Source organism: Panthera tigris, chromosome C1 (assembly GCF_018350195.1).
Source record: "Panthera tigris isolate Pti1 chromosome C1, P.tigris_Pti1_mat1.1, whole genome shotgun sequence".
Lineage (NCBI taxonomy): Eukaryota > Metazoa > Chordata > Mammalia > Carnivora > Felidae > Panthera > Panthera tigris.
Genome location: NC_056667.1, coordinates 17,999,521 through 18,023,802, shown reverse-complemented (window position 1 = coordinate 18,023,802; position 24,282 = coordinate 17,999,521). Strand labels below are relative to the sequence as shown.

General features: G+C 49.1%; 1 protein-coding gene across 11 annotated transcripts in view; it reads left to right on the top strand.

The window, feature by feature from the left end:
- The window catches only part of STPG1 (sperm tail PG-rich repeat containing 1), a 54,321-nt gene that overhangs the window by 21,677 nt on the left and 8,362 nt on the right, over positions 1-24,282 (top strand). For 6 of the 11 annotated variants that reach the window (XM_007083676.3, XM_007083675.3, XM_042996485.1 and 3 more), the window contains 4 exons: positions 6,528-6,629; positions 11,069-11,239; positions 16,026-16,134; positions 20,387-20,552. In XM_007083676.3, the coding sequence (XP_007083738.1) occupies positions 6,528-6,629; positions 11,069-11,239; positions 16,026-16,134; positions 20,387-20,552 (548 nt within the window). Of the gene's footprint in view, positions 1-2,192; positions 2,231-2,450; positions 2,509-6,527; positions 6,630-11,068; positions 11,240-16,025; positions 16,135-16,789; positions 17,022-20,386; positions 20,553-24,282 lie in introns of those variants that run through there. The other 5 variants (XM_042996489.1, XR_006221216.1, XM_042996490.1 and 2 more) reach the window with 5 other exon arrangements.

Genomic DNA, 24,282 nt, shown 5'->3' with positions numbered 1-24,282 from the left:
CGTTTAGTTCCCATAATCACCCTGTGAGCTGAGTCTCATCGTTATCTCTGCTTTTCAGATAATGACCCTGAGACACAAAGAGGGGTGAGTAACTTGCACGGCCAGGGTCAGGCGGGGCAAGGATGTATGCAGGTGGCAGCTCCTGGTTCCCAGACGCTGCTTCCCATGTCACCCCGGGATGGAAGCAGGGACACCCTCCTCTGAGCTCTGGACAGCCACTCTTGTGCCCCTGTCCACCTTCTGCTTCACCTGATGGTAGGGGGTGTGCCCGTCTCACCTTCACCTGTCCGGAAACTCCTGGGGTCATCGCTGTCCTTTCCTGACCCCAACACCCCTCAAAAGTGCATGGAATGAATGAGCCCAACTCCAGTCTATGCATCCCTTGCTGAGTCACGGAACACACCCCGTCCATTTTGCACTGTTTTGCTGCGGCCCCTCCATCCCATTCCTAGAGTGTGTGAACTGCTAAGAGATCGTGCTGTGTCCTTCCTTGCACCTTAGCACAAGCCCTGGTCCACAGTAGTCTTCTTATTTTTTCTTTTAATTTTTTTAACGTTTATTTATTTTTTGAGAGACAGAAACAGAGTGCAAGCGGGGCAGGGGCAGAGAGAGAGAGAGAGAGAGTCAGAGACAGAATCTGAAGCAGCCTCCAGGCTCTGAGCTGTCAGCACAGAGCCCGACGTGGGACTCGAACCCACAGACTGCGAGATCATGACCTGAGCCGAAGCCGGCCGCTTAACCGACTGAGCCACCCAGGCGCCCCAACATCCAACTCTTGATTTCAGCTCAGGTGGTGATCTCACGGTAGTGAGTTCGAGCCCCGTGTCAGGCTCCACACTGAGCACGGAGCCTGCTTGGGATTCTCTCTCTGCCCCTCCTGCCACGCCCCCCCCCCCCCCCCCCCGCAAAGATAAACAATCTCCTCAAGAGACCTCATCCCCTTTCCTGGTTGCTCCCCCAGAGCTTCCAGGGTCCCTTCATTCTGCCATCCTCCCCCATTCTGAACAAAACTATTTTCTTGCATGAAGTACGCTCGCGGCCTCTCTCCCTTTGCAGCTGTGATCAGAGGTGTGGAAACTTTGGTGCCAGACAGAAACATATGTGGGGGGGGGGGGCAGGGGTAGGGAGGGAGAGAGAGCAGAAAGGAAGAAGGCATCTTCCAAGGGACAAATCTCAGAGTCAGAGACAGTTTGAACCAGAAAGAGCTTCTGTGACCTTGAACCCCGGGCTCAGCAGAACAGCCCTTCCTGTGACAGTGTCTCGTCCTGAAGCCCACTGGTGGGCCAGGTACGGGCAGACTGCTCCTCCAAGCTGCTGCCAGCTTCCCTGGCTCCCTGTGGACGCCTGGCATGTGGCCAGAAAACCACAGATCTTGACGCCCCCACAGATGAGGGGCCTGAGGGCCGGTGCCGCGCCCCGGAGACAGAGGCCGACTCTCCCGCCGTCCAGGCGGTGCTGTCCTCTTCACTCTGGGCACATCAACCCGAGTAAAAGCTTTCTTGCTTCGATGAAGTCAGTAGGGTCGTTGGACACGTTGTCCTGAGATCTGAAGACCAGAGGCATTTGTGGTGAAAAATTGTTTCCCCAGGAGCCTAACATCCCTGTGTGATTTTGCCGGGGGCTTAACCACAGCACAGGATTCTGGTTCTACCTCAGGCACGTCCTCCTCCTGTTAGATACTTTTTTTTTTTTTAAGTTTGTTTATTTTGAGAGAGAGAGAGAGAGCACGAGCAAGGGAGGGACAGAAAAAGAAGGAGAGAGAGAATCCCAAGCTGAATCCCATCCGCTGACAGCACGGAGCCTGATGCTGGGCTCGAACTCACGAACCGCGAGATCATGACCTGAGCTGAAACCAAGAGTCGGAGGCTCAACTGACTGAGCCACCCAGGCGCCCCCCCCCCCATTAGATCCTTTTAAGCCCCTCAGCAGGTCCCCAGTTTTCATTCCTCTTGTGCATGAATGAAACACCAGCTCGCTTCCCCAAGATAGACCAAATCAGGGTGGGACATCTTTGCAGAGTCTAAAGGCAGCTCTAGTGTGGCCTTTAGCCAATGATCCAACAGAGACTATGTTTTGTAGGCCAAGAAGCAGTTTGACGAACCGTTGATTTGAAAGTATTAATCGGACAGAATTTATGAAATCAGGACTCGAAAGCTCAGGCTGCGTAGCTGGCTGCAAGCTGTGGGACTCCAAGCTTCCTATAACCCATGGACATGTCTGGGGTGAGGAGGTCTGTGCCCTGCTCCCCATGACCTCCCTACCCTATCCCAGGGTCAAGCGAGTGGAGATCTTTGTCCCACCCTTGGCACCCGCACAGGCTGCCTTCCGGGACTTTAATCCTTCAGAAGGGCTCTCAAAGTGCGTTTCAGCCAAACGTCACCCAGGTGTGTGTTGGGTGGAGGGATGGGAGCACATGAGCCAGTCCTCTCTTGCTTAATCCCACTCTCCAGGTCTTTAACCTCCACGGGAAGGTTCGGCTCCATTGCGGCTGGCGTGGGCAATGCAGAGGTAGGAACGAGGACGAGAGTGGCCACGCACCGGCTCTCACCCCTCTGCGTGTATTGACTCATTTAATCCTCACACTTTGGGCCGGGCCGGGGAGACCACAGGTATGACATCCGCATAGTTCTCTCAGTGCTCGATAGGCAGTTGGTAGGGCTGAGATCGATAGTTCTCTTCCCTTCTCCCTCCCCACACCCATTTTTGCTTTGCTTATTTTTGCCCTCTGGGGGTGGTCTTGGCCCAGAAACCAAGGCGGCTAAGTTCACCCCAGTTGCAGTCTGGATTCTTATTTCTGGGATCTGCTCTGAGAGGCCTCAACTCACCGAAGCCACGAAAGGTTAGTCATGTGAACTGTCATCCCAGAGGTGAAAGGTCTGACTTTTTATTGCCCTCCCAGAGAGCCATTCACCACTTCTAGCAGTCGCCGGAGAGGGCCTGAAGGCTCTGCATTTGGACATTTCCCTCCGCGGAGCTTAGAAACCTAGCTGGGTGTCATGAGAAGGTAGCGGTGGGCTGGTAGACCAGCTGTCCCCTCCGCGAAGGGGGCAAGTTCCGATTGATAGCATTTGCCAATTTCTGTGGTGTAAAAACCCCCACCCGGGGCCACTAGCAAACCCTCTGGCATTCTAACAGTCCCCCTCTGGAGCTGCCATGGGTCAGCTCCAGCAGACTGCTGCCTGGACACCTCTTCTCAGACATTCCTTCAGAGCAAACAGGCAGCACTCTGTCCCTCCAGGCTAAGAGGTGACAGCCCTCTTCGTATTTGGCCTGGCCTCCCACCAGTTTGCAACACAGCAGAATGAAAGCATGAGCTAGGTCCAGTGGGGTTGCGAGATCGAGCAAAGGAAAACGCAGGGTTTCTAGTTAATGTAGAATTTCAGATCAATGGCGAACAACTATTTTAGTATCAATATGTCCCTGCAAACTGCGGGGGACGTACTTACACTAAGATCGTTTGTAGTTATCTGAAATTCAAACTCACCTGGGCAGGGTGGGACGGAGTAGCTTTTATCGGGCAACTCTAGCTCCTCAGACACGTAGGTGCCCAGAAAATTGGTGGGAAACTGATGGCGGGCGTCGAGCGTGGCGGTAAACTAGGGGCGAGGGGTGTGCGTCTTCCTCGTTCACAGTTTAAACCTGGAAGAGTCGCGAGTACGTGTCCTGCTTCAGCTTTCCCTGGACTTAGGGACTCTCCAAGCTAAGAGGCACCCAAAGAAAGGCATGTGGCCCCATGTCTCTGATTTGCAAATAAGGAAACTGAGGCCCAGAGAGGCGATTTGCTAAAAGTCACTTGGCGGGTGTAGCAGCACCGAGACGGAATTTGCGGATTCAAAACGCAGGGGGATTTTTGTTTTTCTTCTATCCTACACCTTCTCATTTGAACATTAGTTTGGTTTAATGCTTAAGAGTAGTGGATTCTGGGGGCACCTGGGTGGCTCCGTCGGTCGAGCATCCGACTTCGGCTCAGGTCACGATCTCGCGGTCCATGGGTTCGAGCCCCGCATCGGGCTCTGTGCTGATGGCTCAGAGCCTGGAGCCTGTTTCAGATTCTGTGTCTCCCTCTCTCTCTGCCCCTCCCCCACTCGCGCTCTGTCTCCCTCTGTCTCAAAAATAAACGTTAAAAAAATTAAGAAAAAAAAAGAGCAGTGGATTCTGTATGTTTGGTGGAGATGGGCAAAATGGGTGAAGGGAATGAAAAGGCACAAAATTCCAATCACAAAATAAAAAAGTCACGGGGACGTATCATACGGCATGGCAACTCCCGTTAATAACACTGTATTGCATATTGGGAAGTTGCTAAGAGAGGAGATCTTAAAAGCTCTGATCACAGGAAAAAAATCCTGTAACTGTATGGTGACAGGTGTTTATTGGACTTACCGGGTGATCACTGTCCAATGTATAAAAATATTGAATCATTACACCGTATACATGAAACTAATAGAATGTTATGTGTCAGTTATCCCTCAATCTATAAAAAAAGAGTTGACTTTGTACTAAGACCCCCTGGGTTCAAATTCAGGCTCTGAGAGTTACTAGCCATGTGACCTTGGGCCTTATCTCTTTTGGTCCTGTCCTTCTGTCTTTAAAATGGGGATTAAATGAGTTACTGCGGGTGACTGGGTGACTCAGGCGGTTAAACATCCGAGTCTCGATCTCAGGGTCGTGAGTTCAAACCCTGCGCTGGGTTCCACGCTCGGTGGAGCCTACTTAAAAAAAAATCATAAAGTACTCAGGGGCGCCTGGGTGGCTCAGTTGGTTAAGTGTCTGACTCTTGATTTCTGCTCAGGTCATGATGTCACAGTCTTGAGATTGATCCCCTTGTTGGACTCCATGGTGTAGAGCCTGCTTGGGATTCTCTCTCTCCCCCCACTTGCTCTCTCTCTCTCTCTCTCTCTCTCTCTCTCTCTCACTCTGTCTCATACACTTAAAAAAAAAAGAATAAAGTGCTCAGAACAGTGCCTGGCACACAGTGAGTGGCCACTCAACAAATAAATGCTAGCCCTACAAACAGCCCCCTAGAAAAATCTCTTCCTTGTTTTCGGTAGCTCCTCGAATCTTCTCCCACGTGCAGGACTCGGCCTGGGGCGCTGGTGCACCTGATTCTGCTGCACGTCTCATGGCCTGCCCCATTCTCCCTGGTGATCAGCCCCCACTCTGCACCCAAGATCACCATCACCTACAAAGTGGGAATCAGTGCCCCTTCACCCACCTGCTTTAAGCGAGGCTCAAAGGATTCCCTGCGTTTAAAATTCAGCACAGAAGAACCTATTAATCTCACTGACTGATGGCCCTATCCCAAATATTAAACCTTAATCACACACTGCTCAGGCCAGACTGGAAAGTCCTGGAAAGCCCTGGTGGCCCCTTAAGCTTTCTTTCTGCCCCGAGGAGAGTGGCAGGGACGGTGGAGACAACGAGCCTGGGTGACAGAGGTTGGGGACAGCAAGTCTGCAGTCAGGCTGCCCGGATTTAAATCTGGGCTTCACCATTTACTAAATGTGGACCCAGTGCCTCTGGGCCTTCCTTTCCTTAAAATGGGCCTGCTAACACCCCACTGCAAAGGGTTTGCGTTCATCATGCCCTTAGCATTGAATTCAGGTACGGCCGTGGGGTACCTGAGTACCTTAGTAGCAGTGGGGTGTTGGATAAATGCATCCCCACGTGCCTCGGTGTCTCCATCTGTAAAATGGGGACAGTAGCCCCTTCCTTGTCAGAGGATTAAATGAAGCAACCTTTGAAAAGCTTGTGGCATCGAGTAGGCACCCGGTAAACTCTCAAGACAACGGAACATCCTTTTCATTTCATGCCACTTGCTTGGCCAACTTCCGTCAGCATATACTTCCCCCCGGTAACTTGCCTGGGAAATGAGCCGAAAGTCCAATTAGCTGCAAAAGCAGAAATGAGCTTAGAAATCAAGCGGTTGTTTATTCCTCTCTCTCATACCTCCCTCCGTTTAGCATTTGAGCCTCGTGAGCCTGCCTCCTTTTGTTTGAGAATTAGAAAGGGACTTGTTTGGGAGGAAGGTTGTTTTTGTTTCGTTTTGCTTTGTAAACAGAAACGCTCCCTGATTTCTCCTCTGAAAAGCTGAGGAGGAAGCTGAGTCAGGTGGGTGCGGTTAACTAACGTGACAGCGGTCATCGGTCCCTCACCTTGGGTTTGGCGGACCCAATCAGCACACGCTGACTCACGCATCAGCTATACTTAGCAGCCCATCCTGTGCTCACTTCTCTAATGCCATGACAGAACAATAGCATTCTTCTGGAATGCAGGGCAGCATGGTGGAGGGAGAGTCAGGGCTTTGGGGGTCCCAGACCTGGGCTGGAATTCCAACCCCAGCGCTTGGTCACTGAGACCGTGACTGGGCAGGCTAGGAAATGGTAGAGCCGAGCCGTCACCGGGAAAGTGGTGGTGCCATCCTGGAGGATTACACTGGGGCTTAGCGTGGATGTAATGGATGCAAAGCTCGCAGAAGAGCACAGTGGAAATGAGTGGATCCCAGTGACACCACGTTCCCTCCCTTTCAGGATAATATCCCGGGTCCTGGCTTCTACGATGTCATTCACCAGTCTCCGGTGTTCAACAGTGTCTCGCTGTCTAAGAAAGGGACGTGCACTTTTCCCTCTATGGTGAGAACCCCCTCCTTGAGTGAGGCCACTAGCGGGATCAGGAACTTCCTTTGCTCCTTGCGTAAGCATGTGTTGGTCATCTGGTCCCTTCTCTCCAAATGCCGTGGTTCTAATTAGGAGCATAACTGCCACCTCACGTGTCACGCAAGTAAATTAGAGCCTGTGTCTTTAAGTAATTCCCCTCCCTTGCTAGACGTTGCCAGGGTGGGAAGAGAGGCCAGAGGAAGATTCAGGACCTGATCATCCACCATCGATTCTGTCATCACGGAGTGGACTAAGCAGATGTTTTCCTGAGATTTTTAGGTTCCGGGGAAAAGATCTCACTCTAATATGAGGTTTTACACCGCTTGGTCTCATTGGGTTATTCAAGATATTGAGAAATCTGATGGGGGCAAAAAGAAAGCAGGCAGCAGGCCTGAAATGCAGCGATCGTCCTCACCTCCCTATTTCCCTTCTTTGTGAAATGATGGTCTTTATGTTGGTGGATGGCTCTAAGAATCAAGGAACTCTATGAAGGGCCAATGTCCCTGAACAGACTTGGGCAGGATTTTCTTGTTCTTTATTCGAATCTTTGTAAATTGGCAAGAAGAATAGACATAGCAAGGGAAAAGGGCCAAACTAGGGTAAGACCGGCTAAGGTAGGAAAGTGAAAAAGAAAGCAAACCCAAACTTGCATCAACGAAACATGTATGCCATCTGTCCCTTTAAAAATTAAAATACCTCAAGGAGCACTTGGGTGGCCCAGTCGGTTGAGCATCCGGCTTCAGCTCAGGTCACCATCTCGTGGTTCGAGGGTTTGAGCCCCGTGTCGGGCTCTGTGCTGACAGCTCAGAGCCTGGAGCTTGCTTTGGATTCTGTCTCCCTCTCTCTCTGCCCCTCCCCTGCTTGTGCTCTGTCTCTCCGCACCCCCTCAAAAATAAACATTAAAATTTTTTTAAAAAAATTACTCTTGCAAAGATGTATTATAATGCCTGACACTGGAATGGATTCAAAAAAAAAAACAAAAAAACAAAAAAAAAAACAAAACACCACACAAAGGGTCCATTTAAGACACACTGAATGCAGCCACTTACTGGAATTTGAGTTTGGCAGAGGTGAGTACTCAAGGAGCGAGTTGACTTTGGAGCCAGCTCCCCATCAGCAAAGCCCTTGAAGTCACACATGCCCCCAGTGAGCTTACAGAGGAACCAACGCCCTGCAAACAAAGAGACCTGAAAGTAATCTGCAACAGAAATGCCACCTCACGAGGCTCTGGCACCGGAGACAAGACTGAAGACCTGATCCTGACTCAGCTGTGGATGCTCGACGACGTGGCCTCAAGCACGTCACCCTTCTGTGTCCCAGGTGCCTCATAAAAGCGGAGACTCCCTGGAGGCTCTGGGCAAATTGCAATGAGCAACGTGCTCTTTGAAACTGGGAGCATTGAAAACATGCTAAATATCATGAGTGTTACCACCTGAGTCACAAACAATAGCTCGTGCAACACCTAGGTTTTCTCTGAGACATTCGTGGCCGGTCAATTCCTCCCGACTAGGCTTTGCGTGCGGTAACTTTCCAAACGACGAGGCTGGGCCGTCTGGAGGAGAAGAGGCCCAAGGGAAGGTCGGAGTGTTACGGAATCAAATCACGCCTGTCGGGTCTTTGAAACATTCAGACCAAACCCAAAAAGAACGCAGGCCCGTTGAGTGGTGCCGGCTTCCCCTCCCCGATTTGATGGATATGGGAATTTCTTTTTTTAGACATTTGGGTTCCTGGAAGCAGCCGGCAGTGGCTGGGGGAGATCTATTAGGAGATCCCACATCTCACCTAGCTTTCTGCGCCGATGCGAATTTCGTGCCTCTGTCCCCCACTTGGTAACTTTCACATTCGTTAGTTACCTCCTCCTTTTCCGGATCTGAAGACTCTGAAGGAATTAAAAGCAGCCCTTGTCAGAGAAAGATCTGCCTGACTGACCCCGGTCTGGCCAGGAGGAGCGCGATCGTAGGTGAGGCTGACCAAAACACTCTGTGGATCTATAAATTCTAGAAACTTCCTGATGGTTGTTGGAACCACTACACCCAACCTTTGGAGGGGACCTGTGCTCTAAGTCCAAGTAATTTAAAGAGCTTCAATAGCATATTCTAAATCTTTGTTCCAGAATTATTCATGACACAGCAGTCAGTCTGGTGGGAGGAGACTTCCATGGCCTTTCTGTATTTGCATGGTGGCAGGAGTGGTTCTGGAAGGCCTAGTTAAAATATAGTTAGGCTTCTTTATTGTAGGACTTCTCAGGGCACTTAATATGGCGGCGGGTATTATGAATCTTCAAAATGGGAAGATGCTGTGAGACCCTCTCAAGTTTATTTGGCTCTGGAACTCTCCCCCTGCTGCTGTGACCGCCAACACTCACTTACCTTATGCACCTCGCATGCCAAGAAACACTTTGGGAAATCGTGCTTTAGAAGAACGCTCTTGCCTAATCTGTTGAGTGACTCAGGATGGAAATGCTACAGACAGTACCACCAGGGAGGGTTTCACCTTCCCACCCTCTTCCTTTGGAGTGAAGAGGAAAGAGGAAAGATGTGTCCAGCCTAGAGGGCAGAGGAGAGAGAGCATAGCGATTCTTCTTGAACTAGAACCTTCCACAGTCATTTATCGGCTGGCCAGCTTGTAAATGAAAACTTGTATTGCTTTATTCCTTTTGACCCATTCCTCTTTAAAATGAGACATCTAGGGGCGCCTGGGTGGCTCTGTCGGTTGAGCGTCCGACTTTGGCGCAGGTCATGATCTCACGGTTTGTGAGTTCGAGCCCCACGTAGGACTTGCTGCTGTCAGTGCAGAGTCCACTTTGGATCCTCTGTCTCCCTCTCTCTCTGCCCCTCCCCCACTTGCTCTTTCTCAAAAATAAATAAACATTGGGGCGCCTGGGTGGCTCAGTCGGTTAAGCGGCCGACTTCGGCTCAGGTCACGATCTCGCGGTCCGTGAGTTCGAGCCCCGCGTCGGGCTCTGGGCTGATGGCTCAGAGCCTGGAACCTGCTTCCGATTCTGTGTCTCCCTCTCTCTCTGCCCCTCCCCCGTTCATGCTCTGTCTCAAAAATAAATAAACATTAAAAATAATAATAAAAATAAAAAAAAAATAAACATTAAAAAAAAAAAAAAAAAGAATGAGGTATCTAATCCACACCATATTGTAGGGGCAGACTGCCTGGGTGATAATGTTGGTTCCACTCCTCATCTGATGGAGAAAGTCCAGTCTCCTCATCTGTAAATTCGGGATAATCACAATAACCACTCTCCAGGTTTTTCATGAGGATTAAATGCAACAACCCGTGGAAAGCACTCAGTGAACTATTGCCCAAAACTCAAAGGCAAAGTGGATACAGGGCTGGGGTGACCTTCCTTCTGGGAACATCAGTGAATCCGGACACAGGGGGAGGCCGGCTTGGGACTTGAACCCAGGCTCGACTCTGAACAGCTGGGACTCTGGACAAGAACATTCTTGCCCCTGGGAGCACATCCACCCATGTACCATCGGTGGTCCATAGACTGAATGTTGGGACCCACTGCAACCGAGCAAGGGCGAGAAGTTGGTGAGGGTGGGGGTTCGTGCCTTCCCACAGCCTCACCCACTCGCTGTGCTTGTATAGGTAGTGATCCCTATCCGGCTCAGGAAAACCCAGAGCAGTGTTCTCAAGCTTCTAATCATAAAATAATGAGAATTTTTTCGTTTGTTTTATCAGACTCCAATACTTGCCATCCTAGGGTAAAGTGATGTTATCATCTAGTTTCTATGGCTTTTGCCCCTTTTCATTTGGCAAACATTGATTCTGTTTGTTTTTGTGTTTTTTTTTTTTTTTAACTGAAAATAGTTTATTGTGGCTTCCTGGAAGGAGTAGAATCAGTTCTACTGAAACAGAAAGATATCGTAGGGTTTTTTGAAATCAGCAATTAGGTGAGGGATCGGAGGCACAGGTGGACAGCGAACCCCATGGACCCTTGTGCCTTTAAGACATTAGAAGCAAACTTGTCATTTGAGCAATTCAGATTACTTAATCTTAGAAGTAAGACGTGGGGTTTTACTCAGAAGGAAAGCCTTGGCTGGAGGAAGAAAGTCTAAAGCTTCCCATCATATAAATTACCCAACAGCTGATGAGTCAAATATAAGTGGCCTGAAATGGGATTGGGTGGCAATGCATTTATGGCAACATTATTTTTGCCAAGTCCCAAATAGAAGATGAATAACTTGAGTTAGTTTACAGAAGTTACAACAGGCCAGAACTCGCATCCTCCAAGAGCAAATCCTCAAAGCCTGAGGTCAGTTTATCGTTGTTACCGGCTAGAGTTTCAGCTTTTACAAACTGCTTTTAGACGTAGTGCTGGGCATCATCCCCTTGACGTCTGTCCTTTGGGGCCCCCAGATTATGTAAGACTGCTGATGCCTTTGGCTTTCCCCTTACAGCGTGCCCGACTGGACACCATCATTTCTAAATACCCTGCAGCTAACGCGTACACTATCCCATCACATTTTGTTTCGAAGAAAGACTTCAGTAATTCCTGTTCCAGCATGTTTCAGTTGCCAAGTTTTGCGAAAGCCCTCAAATCTGAAACTCCTGCACCAAACCATTACAATGTAAGATGTTGGGTATGCTTGTTAAATACGTATCGAATGAATGCTTTACTAAAATAAATGAAGGGGGGGGGGGACGCTTTGGGAAATATCATTTTAATGCGATTAGTAAATCAGTTAGTATTTGTTGACTGCCCAGTGGGTACATGAGGCTGGGCAAGGCCTTTAGAGAGAATTTGCAGAAACTGGACAAAGATGTGAGCAACCCTGGAGGTCAGGGCAGAGCAGTGGGAAGACCAGTCCCTGGAAAACACCGTCATCACTCCTGCCCCAGAATCTTTCTGGGGCAGTTTTCTCATCTGCGACAATAGGTATTTACCGCCTTATTTTCCACCTGATATTTCCATATCAGAAATTGTTGTTTTTTTTAACAGTAACGCCCCGCTCTGTAGTCACGGAGGCAGAACGGTATGATTAATGGTTCAGAGATGGAGCCAGGTTCAAATGTCCCCTCTGCCACTTTCTGTGTGGCTCCGGGCAAGTCCCTTCAGCTTTCAGGACTCAGTTTGTTGATCTGTAAAACGGGGACACATGTCCACTTCATAGTGTTAATGCAAATGTTAAATTAGGTCATGGATGCTGAGTGCTTGGCACAGCCCTGGGCGCACAGGGTTCCACTTATACATGGAGATCAGCAGAACTGTCTCTGGGGAAGTCACGTCACTTCTTGAGCCTCAGCTGTAAAATGGAATCAATTATACTTGCCCTACGGGGTTATTATAAAAAGCAAACGAGACAGCAACTGTGAAAACATAAGACGTGAATTGTACATAAGGTGTTAATATCACTATGCCATGTTGCAAAATGTTTTGGTCTTAGAATACTTCATCTTTAATGTCCTTTTTAAAATATTTATTTTGAGAGAGAGAGAGAGAGAGAGAGAGAGAGCAAGGGAGGGGCAGAAAGAGAGGGAGAGAGAATTCCTCTCCACTGTCAGCACAGAGCCTGAGCAAGGGGCTCCGTCTCACAAATGGTGAGATCATGACCTCAGCGGAAATCGAGAGCCCGATGCTTAACCGACTGAGCCACCCAGGCGCCCCTCCTTTTTCTTTTATAACACTTTCAAGTAATATTTGTTCTTCTGACTACAAGGCCCCTGCCCACCTTCTGTGAGTGGTCAGATCAATTGTAATGTGCTCAAAGCAATATATGCCTGTGAGGCCAGCACTGTTCAATAGAAATATAATGGGAGCCACATACATCATTTAAATTTTCCCAGTAGCCGCATTGAAAAGTAAATGTATAGTTGAAAAGTAAAAAGCCGCATTGAAAAGTAAAAAGGCATAGGTGAAATAATTTTAATAGCATATTCTATTTAGCTCAGTATATTCAAAACATTATTTCAACATCAAATCAATATAAAATTATTGATTATAAGTTTTATTTTTATTTTTTTAACTAAATATTAAAAAAATTTTTTTTAATGTTTATTTATTTTTGAGACAGAGAGAGACAGAGCATGAACGGGGGAGGGGCAGAGAGAGAGGGAGACACAGAATCTGAAACAGGCTCCAGGCTCTGAGCCGTCAGCCCAGAGCCCGACGCGGGGCTCGAACTCACGGACCGCGAGATTGTGACCTGAGCCGAAGTCGGACGCTTAACCGACTGAGCCACCCAGGCGCCCCTGATTATAAATTTTATTATAATTACATATAAGTAAAAATAATTAATGTTTTACATTCTTTCCATCTAAGTCTTTATAATCCAGTGTGTATTTTATATTTTCAGCACATCTTAATCCAGACCAGCCATGTTTTTGGTGCTGATAGCCAGTGGCTACCCAGTTGGGTGGTATCGCTCTGGACAGTCTTCCCTTGGGTTAATCAGAGCCTGAAAATGATGATGATGATGATGATGATGATGATGATGATGATGAAACCCTTTTCAAGGCCCATGTGCCATTCTAAGCATTATGGATTCATTCTTATTTAATATTCACAAGAATCCATGAAGTGGGTTATCTTCAATTCACAGAAGAGGAAGCTGGTGCTCGGAGAGGGGAAGGGATTTGCCCAAAGTCACCCCACTCGAAGGGACCATTTGCACATCAGTGAGCACAGGGAGAGGACTGAGGTATACAGCTGGAGGGTGATCAGTCAGCATGGTCCAGCCCTGCTGGGTCTCCCTTCATGGGTTCTGTGGCTCCTCCGTGCCAGACCAGTGATCCAGCTCAGATTCTGGTGGGGAACTCGAGACAAAACTAGGAAACAGGGAAGCAAAATAATTACACATTGTGGCCAGCTTTGAGAAAGACAAACTGAGCCTGAGGGAGAGAATATGTAGAGAATATAAGGGGTTGGCAGTATCATGTACTTCAGGTTGGGTTAGATTGGGTGGTCAGAGAAGGCTCTGAGGCTGACCCGAGGACCGAAGGGAGAGGCAGAGTTGAGGGAACAGCGTGTGCAAAGGTCCTGGGACAGCAAGCAGCTTAGCTCTGGGAACTACAAGAAGGTGGCTAGAGTAGCATTAGCTAGGAGAGGGGAGAAGGGGAAGCCAGACAGATAGGCAGGGGCCAGTTCACTCAGGACCCTAAAGACCCTGGGAGGGATCTTTAATTTTATTCTCTGTGGGAAGACTTTGGAGGGGGGGCGGTGAGAGGATGTGAGATGACATCATCTGATGTACTTTTTTAAAAAGCTCCCTCCAGCAGCCATATGGAAAAGAGACCATGGTGTGGGCGAGGAGTGGCTTTTGAAAAACCAGTTAGAAGGCTCTTCTACTAACAGGAGAGAGGTCAAGGCCCGGTCCAAGAAAGTAGTAATAAAGGTTCTTGGCCACCGCAAAATGCCTTTGCCATTCGTGAGACAGGTACTCAGTGTTTCACACGCCTGCCTCCCCAGCCCACTGGGTGCTCCTTCACTTCACATCTCCGGTGCCCCGTGCAGGGCCTGGCGTGCCAAGCACTTGGCGATAAGTGTTTATGACATTGAAGGAATTACCCCCAGTAGCGTATAGCCGCTCATCTAGAAAAGACCGCTTCCCAAGACAGAGCTCGGACCTTCTGCCAGTGGATCCATTTCAAGTGCGTGTTTTTTTGTTGATTATGGTTTTAATGTGACTGTGAAAAGCATCCATGCTCCTCATAAAACATATTCGAGCATTATAGAAATGCTTGAGCTAGGAAAGTAGAAGTCTCTTGTGATTCCGCTCTCTGAAGCAAACCGCCATTCAAAACAGGTGCAGTTTCGTTCACATTCTCTTCCTCCCCCATCCCTACCTCCAGCATTAGGATTACGTTATCCACAGTACACGTGCATTTTCTACTCCACTGTATCTTGGATTTTTTTCCCCCTGGTAATACAATAAACATGTTTCATTCCCCCCCCCCCCCCAACCTGCTAGTGGAGTGGACTGTTTTCCTCGTCTATGGTGAAATCTTCCAGTGACACTCAGGGTAGACAAAAATGCTCCCTTTTTCAGTTGTTTTTCTGTCTGGGTGAGGAATAAGGCCGAGATCGTGTTTTGTCTACAGGAGGCTTTTTTCAGACCCGGAGAACAATGGTTGAGTCAACTGGCAAGAAGCAGAAATGCGCTAATCCTGTTAGCCACACGGTGCAGTGAGGTCTGTCGGGGCCTCTCTTCCCCTCTGCTTACCACGATCCCCCCCACCTCTCTATTCGACTCCTTTTTTCGTGGTACCGTGTGATTACTTCCTCTCCAGGCAGCCTGGCTCCTGGCCCTCTGTCCAGTAATTAGCCTCTCCACCCGATGTTTTTGTTTGTCCTCCCTGCATGCATTCTAGCCATTAGGACCCTGGGAAAAGCTAAATTCCTCCGCCTTTGTAAACACAAAATCGAAATGCCATCTGCATTTCTCGAGAAACCTTTTTTTGACAAAGGAGTATCTCGGAAAATCAAACCATCTGGGCCCCGGCACATAGTTTCACTTGTTCAGTAAATAGGCCCGGTCATGGCATATCCGATTTTTATTGCGACTTTATCTAATGAATACAAGGGACTGACTGCCAATTGGCATTTAAAATATTTATGATTCACGTATCACGGAAGAATGATCTCAGTGTTCTTCCCCCCCCCCCCGCCCCCCTGTTATTTTTAGAGTGCTGCGCACACTGTATATTGCATGGATCAGTCAAAATGCTTGATTTCTGGTCGGTCCAGAAAAGTCAGGACAAGGGAGCGTTATAAACCTGATCGTAATCTTAAATTACATGACGCCCTGGTGTGCCCCAAATCCTGCGTTTATAGAAGGGCTGTTTGAACAGTACGGAATCAGGGTGGAGATATGTAGGACTAAGTGTATTGAAAGGAACGAAAGGCATAGAAGAAATTATGAAAATAACGTGCATGTGTGGTGTTGCAGACTTACAGAAAAATCCCTGTCCTATAGACGAAATCTGTCACCAGCATACACTCCATCGAGTAGAGCAGGGATTATCGGGTCTGCTTTACAGGTGAGAAAACCCAAGTTCAGAGAAATTGAACACCTCGTGCAGAATCACGCCCCGTGTGGGGCAGGCGCGGGCCTGGCAGCCAGGTCTTCAGGTTCTCTTCCGGGCATGGTCCTCTGTGCCATGTTGGGTGACCAGACATCTGAGGGTGGTCACAAACTCGCAGACCACTCTAGCTGAGGCGACCGAAAAGGCACTGGGACCTTTTCCATTCACGTCAGTTCATTTTGTGAGGACAGGCTTAAATCAGACTTTTTTTTTCTTTTTCTTTTTCTTTTTTTTTTTTTTTACCCCAGTGTGCCCCTTGTCTGGGCTTGATGACAAAGAGAAAGAAAGGGAAGGCATTGGGCACACCATGCTTCTTTTCTCCCCTGTCCCCAGGCCTCTGTCTCTTGCTGCAAGCAAAGAAACAACGTCTGTGCCCGAGCTGGGTTTATGTCCAAAACCCAGAGAGGATTTTTCACTATCACTGACACAGGACCTGCCCCAGGTAAGCAGCCACCTTGCACTGGCCTTGACCTAAGGGTTAATGGACCAGATCTGCTCTGCAGGGCACCACGAGGGAGTCTCTTCGGAAGGAGTTAGGCTTTGGGGGAAAGGGGATGTTGAGCAGGTGTTGAACAAAAAAGGAGAAGGCTGGGGAGAAGGCGGGGTCTCCCCCTTCCGGGGAGAAGGCGCTGCTCTGGAAATGGTCCCCAGAGCAGCTTCGCTGGCCTCCCCTTTCAGGACCGGGCACAGCTTCCCTGGGCAGCCAGCTGGGGAAGCGGCTTCTCGCCTCAGAAGTGTGCACACTCACACGCCCCAGGTGCCATCCCGGGCTCTGGTTTCCAGAGAGGTCTGGTGATGCTGCCACTGGTATTCCGGGAGCCCTTGTCACCTGCCCGCTGGGTCCTGAAGACGCCCCCCCCCCCGCCCCGCCCCGCCCCGAGGGAGCCGTGAGCCCCAGAGCTGAGGGGAGGAACAGGGAGGAGGGGGGTGTGGATAAAATTTCAGCACACTTCGGATTTCACCAAATCCAGATTAAAGCTGAGAAGATCAGTCCGAAGCTGAATCACAAAACCAGCCCTAATTAGGAGGCTAAGCCCCGCTAAAGCTCCCGGCCTTGCATCATCACAGGCAAAGCCCCACCTTGTTTGTTTATACAGAACAAAGCCGGCAGCCCTGCAGTTTGGCCAGAGGCCCTGCCAGCGAATCGTCCCCTTCCCCACCCCCCAGGTGGGCACCTTCTCAGCCAGCCGCATGAGTCCACAGGAGAGGGAGAGGTGGGCACCAATGTCTGTGAAGCTCCTACCGGGTGCCACAGGTTCTCCATTTCTCAGCCGATGATGTCCAGATGCCGCGGGGTGTTGGGCCAGCATGCCGTCACGTGCTCAGAAGGTGTGAGCCACTGCGATCATCGACCCCCGTTTTATAGACAAAAAATGACACCTCGAAAGCAGGCCCAGGGGCCCATCGGTGATCTGAATCCAGGCCCATCCCGATTGACGCCTGCTGCCTCAGAAACCTGCTGGGGGGAGCTGCCCTCCTGGGAGAAACAACCAGCCCTGACCTCTCAGAAATAACTCTGGTTGTTTCTTCTTCCCCCGCTGGGGGAAAACAGATGCGGAGCTGTGACTGGCAGCTGGCCGGGCCCCTGTCCCAGCAGCTCTGAGGGCCCCTACCTCAGGGGCGGAGGGCCGGGACCCGCCCGCCTTCAATCCTGAGCCAAATGCTCACCTCCACACGTTTGCTGCTTGGGTTTTCTAAAGTTTACATCTGCCAAGCTCATCAGGAATGTCCTCCTCTCTCTTTTTCCTCAAAATAGAAGAAGCTTCTTACAGTTCAGGGAAACACCTGTGTTAAAGTGTCACTTGAAAAACGGGGGTTGCAGAATCGAATCTGCACAGTGGGCTCAGCAGCAAGTGGTTTTCCAACCACACTCCGGAAAAGACCACGAGGAAATGCACCAGAGCTTATACCGGGTTCTCTCTGGGCCGTAAGATCACGGGCGCCTGTTTTGTCTTGCTTCTGCTTTTCAGCATTTGATAATCAAGGTTGCCTTAACCTGTCTGTGGGAGGGGAAAACATATTTTATACAACATATATACAAATGTATACATATATTTACACATGAATGAGAGAAAAATAAACCTAATATGAGAGATATATCCCAATATTATAAAGGCTGCAAACCGGACATTTACTTAAAAAATTTTTTTTAATGTTTGTTTATTCTTGAGAGAGAGACAGAGACAGCGCATTAGCGGGGCAGGGGCAGAGAGAGACACGCACAGAATCTGAAGCAGGCTTCAGGCTCTGAGCTCTTAGCATAGAGCCCGGTGCAGGGCTCAGACTCAGAAACCGTGAGTTCATGACCTGAGCCGAAGTCAGACAACTGTCTGAGCCACCCAGGCGCCCGGATGGTTCCTGACTTTGATGGTTCAACTTTTTTTTTTTTTTCAATTTTTTTTTTTTTAATGTTTATTTATTTTTGACACAATGTGAGAGGCAGAGCACGAGTGGCAGAGGGACAGGCAGAGGGACAGACAGGGGGGGACACAGAATCTGAAGCAGGCTCCAGGCTCCGAGCTGTCAGCACAGAGCCCGACGCGGGGCTTGAACTCACAAACTGTGAGATCATGACCTGAGTTGAAGTTGGACGCTCAACCCGCTGAGCCACTCAGGCGCCCCGATGGTTCAACTTTTAATGTTTATTTTTTGAGATAGAGAGAGAGAGAGCAAGTTCAAGTCGGGCATGGCAGATAGAGAAGGAGACACAGAATCTGAAGCAGGCTCCAGGCTCTGAGCTGTCAGCACAGAGCCCGACGTGGGGCTCGAACTCATGGACCACGAGATCATGACCCGAGCCGAAGTCAGACGCTCAACCGACTGAGCCACCCAGGCACCCCAATTTAGGTTGTTTGAAACCGATCACCGATATAAGTAAAGAGGCAGCAAACATCCTTGTAGCTTGCAGCTTGTGTAAAATCAAGAGTATTTCCTTATATTAATTACTTAAAGCGGAATTGCTAAGTCAGAAGCATGTAGAATAGTTAAGGTTTTTTTTTTTTATACATTGGTGGCCAAATTGTTCTTCAAGCAGAGGGATTAGTTTCCTCCTGCTGCTGTGAGGTAACTGTTTTTCCTCACCTTTGCCACCACTGGGTATTATCCTTTAAATAAAATCTTTCTAATACGTACCATATTGTTTTCAGTACTTTTGCAATGGAAAAGTACATTTTTATTGAAAACAAAGTCAACTTCCCCATGTTTAGAAAATTTGAAATATTTTTCCCGCCCATAGTGTAATTATAATTACTAATTACACTAATGTAATCACTTCCACTTTTCTGGGTTCCCATCTATTTTTTTTTAAGGTTTATTTATTTTTGAGAGAGAGAGAGCAGGGGAGAGGCAGAGAGAGAGGATCCCTGAAGCAGGCTCCTTGCTTACGGCAGCGAGCCCGATGTGGGGCTCAAACCCATGAACCGTGAGATCATGACCTGAGTTGAATTCCGACACGACACTCGACTGACTGAGCCACCCAGGTGTCCCCCACCTATTTTTATTCAGATGTGTCCATTTGTACCTAGACATCATCATAGTATGGGAAATTTTAGGCATTATTGTACTTTTTTTCACTCACCTTTATTTTTCCAAAACATTGCCGTGTGGCTTCTGGTCTCCGTATTTGTTGTGTCCAGGCTCATATTCCACCGGGTCGGGCTGCTGTTCCCACGACAGTACCCCTGGCCTTGGACATTCGGGCCACTTAGCCCTTCTCACACTGCAGTTGCTGCTGTTACGTGAGTCTCTACGCTTAGAGCTTTTCCTGCATGTTGAATAATTCCCTTAATTTCTGAGTAGTGGGTCCAGATGTCCTCAAGGCTTTCGCTCTGCACCGCTGCTTTGCATTTGAAAAACACCTGCACCCACCGGCAGCGCTTCTGACAATTTAGGGGAGACTGCCTTTACTTCCCCCCAGCCTGGGTCATTGTCTTCCTCCTTGAAGCAAGTTAATTTTATTCTCTCTTGGAGCAGGGCATAGTGGGAAAGCACGGACTTTGGAGACAGGTGGCCCTGGGCCCACGTAGTAGGTGCTCAATAAATATTTGTTGATTGCATAATAGTTACTGAACAATGACTATATGCCTGGAACTAAAATATTACTGTTGTTGGAAGAATTATCCTTACCTTATAGCGGAGGAAACTGGGCCTTCTTCCTAGTTAGATGAAATGTGGGGGGCAAATTATTCACTATCTCCGAGTCTCCATTTCCTCCTTTTTGGAATGGAGGTGACAATTACCCATGTAGCTGGGCTTCTGTGAGGATTCAATGAGCTAAGTATGTGATGCACATGGCCCATGTTCTCCAAAGGGTATTATTTTTCGGGGCGCCTGGGTGGCTCAGTAGGTTAAGCGTCCGACTTCGGCTCAGGTCATGATCTCACGCTCTGTGAGTTCGAGCCCCGAGTCGGGCTCTGTGCTGACCGCTCAGAGCCTGGAGCCTGCTTCGGATTCTGTGTCTTCCTCTCTCTGCCCCTCCCCCGCTCAAGCTCTGTCTCTCTCTGTCTCAAAAATAAATGAAAACATTTAAAAAAAATAAAAAATAGAGGGTATTATTTTTCAGGCAGCCCTCCCATTTGACCATCTTGGAGTGATACCACCTTATAGTCATTAAATGTATTCTTAGGTGTAAGGTAGTGTTTTTTATTTATTTGGGACGAGTTCCTTACTCTGTGTTAAAATGTCTTTCTTCTTAGGGCATTATAATATCAACGAATCCCTCGTGAAGCAGTCGCCAAAGGTCTTGACGTCTTGTTTTAAATCAAAAACTGGACGTGGATTAAAACTGACATCAACGGGCCCGGGACCTGCTTATTACAACCCCAATGACCACATCAAAATTCTGAAAAAGCCTCTTTTCCCGTGAGTCCTGATTATTCTGATCTTTCTTTTGAAAGGCGGTTCTGGGAAAGGACCCAACGTGAGCAGAAAAGGAAGGGGTGTCACTGCTTGGCAGAACATGGCGCCAGGTCACTCACTCTCCAGGGGCCCTTGTGACATAGTAGGTGCTCAGGAAATACTTGCTGACTGCATGATATTTATTGAGCAACTACTATGCACCAGGAACTTAGCATCCTATTCAACCATCGTAGTACCCCGGTTGCAAGAATTATTATTCTTACTTCATAGCTAGGCTTCAGGGCAGCTAAGGAGCTGCCTAAGTCCACACAGCTAACTTGAAATGCCGCTAGGAATCAGGCTCAGGACTGTCTGGATCTTTCCGCATTCCTCATGATGTTGTGTTTATCCTGGTGCTGACATTATTCTATATTTTTTAAAAAAATTTTTGATGCTTATTTATTTTTGAGAGAGAGAGAGACAAAGTACGAGCGGGAGAGGGGCAGAGAGAGAGGGAGGGGGATACACAGAATTGGAAGTAGGATCCAGGCTCTGAGCTGTCAGCACACAGCCTGACGCGGGGCTCGAACTTACGAACCACGAGATCATGACCTGAGCCGAAGTCGGACGCTCATCCAACTGAGCCACCCAGGCGCCCCGACATGATTCTACTTTTATAACATAAAACCTCTACTGGGGTAGCAGGATATATAGCAGCACGGGGCCATTCGAATTTTGCACTGATAAGTTGAAAGTCCGGACTTTGGAGTTGGTCAGACCTGCTGGATTTGAACTTCAGCTATGCTGTTTTCATGCTGTGTGACCTTGGCCATGGTACTAAGCCCTCTGAACCTCCAAGGCCTCATCTGTGAAGCAAAGTGGGGACAGTCCATGCCTCATAGTGTTGCTTTCAGATTTTATAATATATGTTTGGCATGTAGCAGGTGCAGAAGGTGACAATATTCACACAAATTTAAAAAGTGAAGCCCAGGATTTGTGTTAACATGTTTAGTATCCGGTGCCTTTAATGTTACTTTCACCTAACAGGTTCGAAGGCTCACAGGGCTTACTTATTCCTCAGTTGGTTCTAGAACTTCTGGAACTAACTGCCAGGTCAGTCTGCCTGTCGCCGTCTGAGGCCTCACCCGGGTATAGTCCTCTGCAGGCAGGATTGGCCACTGGGCGGGCTGACCTGCAGAAGACCCCTCCAAAGAGGTCAGGCAGGTGGTCAGGCTCATACCCACAGTGGGTCAGAAGTCCAGGCAACCCGGGAGACTGACAACATTGGGCATATACTCTGACCATCAGTCCAGGACAAGGAGATGGGGTGGGGGGAGAGGAGCAGGAGATGAACCTTCCGTGCCAGACTTAGGATCTGGAGAAGGGATCCAGACCTCAGATGGAATCCACTGGAGAAGTCCCTTCTGCCCTTCGGTTCTTGGGTTCTGCAGGTTGAGCCTTCACAGGCTCCAGGGCTCAAAACCGGGGCAGGATAGTCTCCAGGAACACGCTCTCTCTGAACACCAGGGACTTACTGCCTCCGGGCTGGCTCAGGGCACCCCTGCACACCTTCCCTTACTGTCCCGACAAAGAGAGTGGGTAAGAGGACAGGCTTCGGAGTCAGCAGACCTGGGCATGAGTCACGGCTCTGTCCCTTTCTTCTCTCCGAGCCTGTCTCCCTGTTATGAAGCGGGGATAAGAGTCTCGTCTCATAGGGCTTCTGTGAGGGTTAGACGAGAAATGTTATCGTTAGAGCTGCTGCTGTTCCGTATCCTATAGGCATATGAGCGTACAGGGGACGGCTGTTGCTTGGCACGAGCCGCTCAGGCTCCTAGCTCGAATCTGGAAGCTTCTTTGAGGAAATGGTGAGAAGGAGAGTGGAGAATACTCAGCGTTGAACCGCTTGCCCCAGAGAAGTGCCGTGTGGCCTCTGCTGAAGTTTGAACGAGCGGTTCGGGATAATTCCCATCTCACGGCATTTGCACCTGTTAGTCAACAGGCCCTGTAGGTTTCTGGGTCTGTGCCGGAGGCCGTGGGGGTGCTCGGGTGAACAGGGCACTGTACACGCCTTTAGCTAGGCTCACCTGGGAACAACTCCAGAGCAAGGCAGAGGAGGGGTAGCAGAATGCTGGAGCATATGGCCCCAAGGTTGTGTGGCCACACAGATCCCGAGAGCAGTCTTTCCAGCAGGTGCAGTGCGGTGGTGCTGGTGTGTCTGGGGGTGTCTGGGGATCACTGGCTCTCTGTGGGGCTTTGCGAGTGACAGATGTTTGGTTAATAAGTCTAGGAAGCACTGCATATGAACCCTGTACCTCTGGGAACATCACTGTGTGCATGGCCTAATTAAAGGCTCTGAGATGTCCCGACGTAAAACAACAACAACAACAACAAAAAAAGAAAAACCCAAAACCCTACTACACCCAGTGTCTCTTAAACTTGGGTTCACCCTGGTGAGTAGATAGACCCCCCACTTGGGTTCACCCTGGTGAGTGGATGGTGCCCTGGGCAGGACATTTGGTTAACAGCCCCTATGGTCTAGGTGGCTCTCAGCACCTCCCTCGGCCTTCGTTTCATCATGTGGGAAAAGAGGGGAAGTCTCTTCGTTTCCAACACTCCACGACCCTGTGTTTGCTCACCATGGCATTCAGGAGAGCATATTGGGGGCAGTGAACATAGAACCAGCCTGGACTCCCAAAGGAGGCCCAAAATATATAAACATTAAAAAATGAAATTTTTTCATTAAAAAATTTCATTTTTTAATGTTTGTTTATTTTTGACAGAGAGAGAGAGAGAGAGAGAGAGAGAGAGAGCGCAAGTGGGGGAGGGGCAGAGAGCTAGAGAGGGAGACACAGAATCCGAAGCGGCTCCAGGCTCTGAGCTGTCAGCACAGAGCACGAGGCAGGGCTCGAACTCATGAACCACGAGATCGTGACCTGAGCCGAAGTTGGATGCTTAACCACCCGAGCCACCCAGGCGCCCCCAAAATATATAAATTTTTAATTGACATGGAAAGGATGAAGCTGACAATCTGTAATTGTATTTAAAAAACAAAAAGATAAAACTCAAGTGTGCTTTGGGTTAGCCTAAATAAACATCCATCTGCTTATGTTGAATAATGAAGAAATGGGTTAATATAAGGAAAAGATACAGCTGAATGTCGTGGTATGGAGGGAGAATCCAGACTCCTGTCTCTCAAATTGGTGTTCTGTTTCCTCTCCTGTGTCCCTGGAGGGAAGAGAGGGACAGGAGCTGGGGGCCCCCTGCTGGGATCCTCAGGGCCCTGAGAAGGTCTGCGTTGCTTCCTCCCCATCTCTATGTGGCTTCGTTGGGACTTTATCCGCGCTAAGCCTGAGCACATTTAGCTCTCCGGGGCTGCGTGGGGCATCTGAGAAACCTCGCATGTTTCTTTTGGGCAAACACAGGCGTCACACCCATGTGACGTGATTTGAGGCCTGTCCTTATTTGTCTACGATTGCGAACACTTGGCTCCCTATCCGGAGGGGAGGGTCCTAGCCTGCAAAAATAATCTTTCGGCTCTGCTTTCTTGAGGACGCAGAATCGGGAGATGTTACTTATCCCTACAGTTGTTAGTCCCGTGTTCCCCACCAACAAAAGTGAAGCCCAGGGAGGGGAGGGTTGGGTGATGTCCTGGGAATGGTCGGGAGGCCGGCAGGGGGCCAGGCATGAGCCTGTCTTGTCTCCACTCCCCTGGCCCGGCCTGCAGAGCTGAGAATGGGCTGCGGAGGCAATGTGG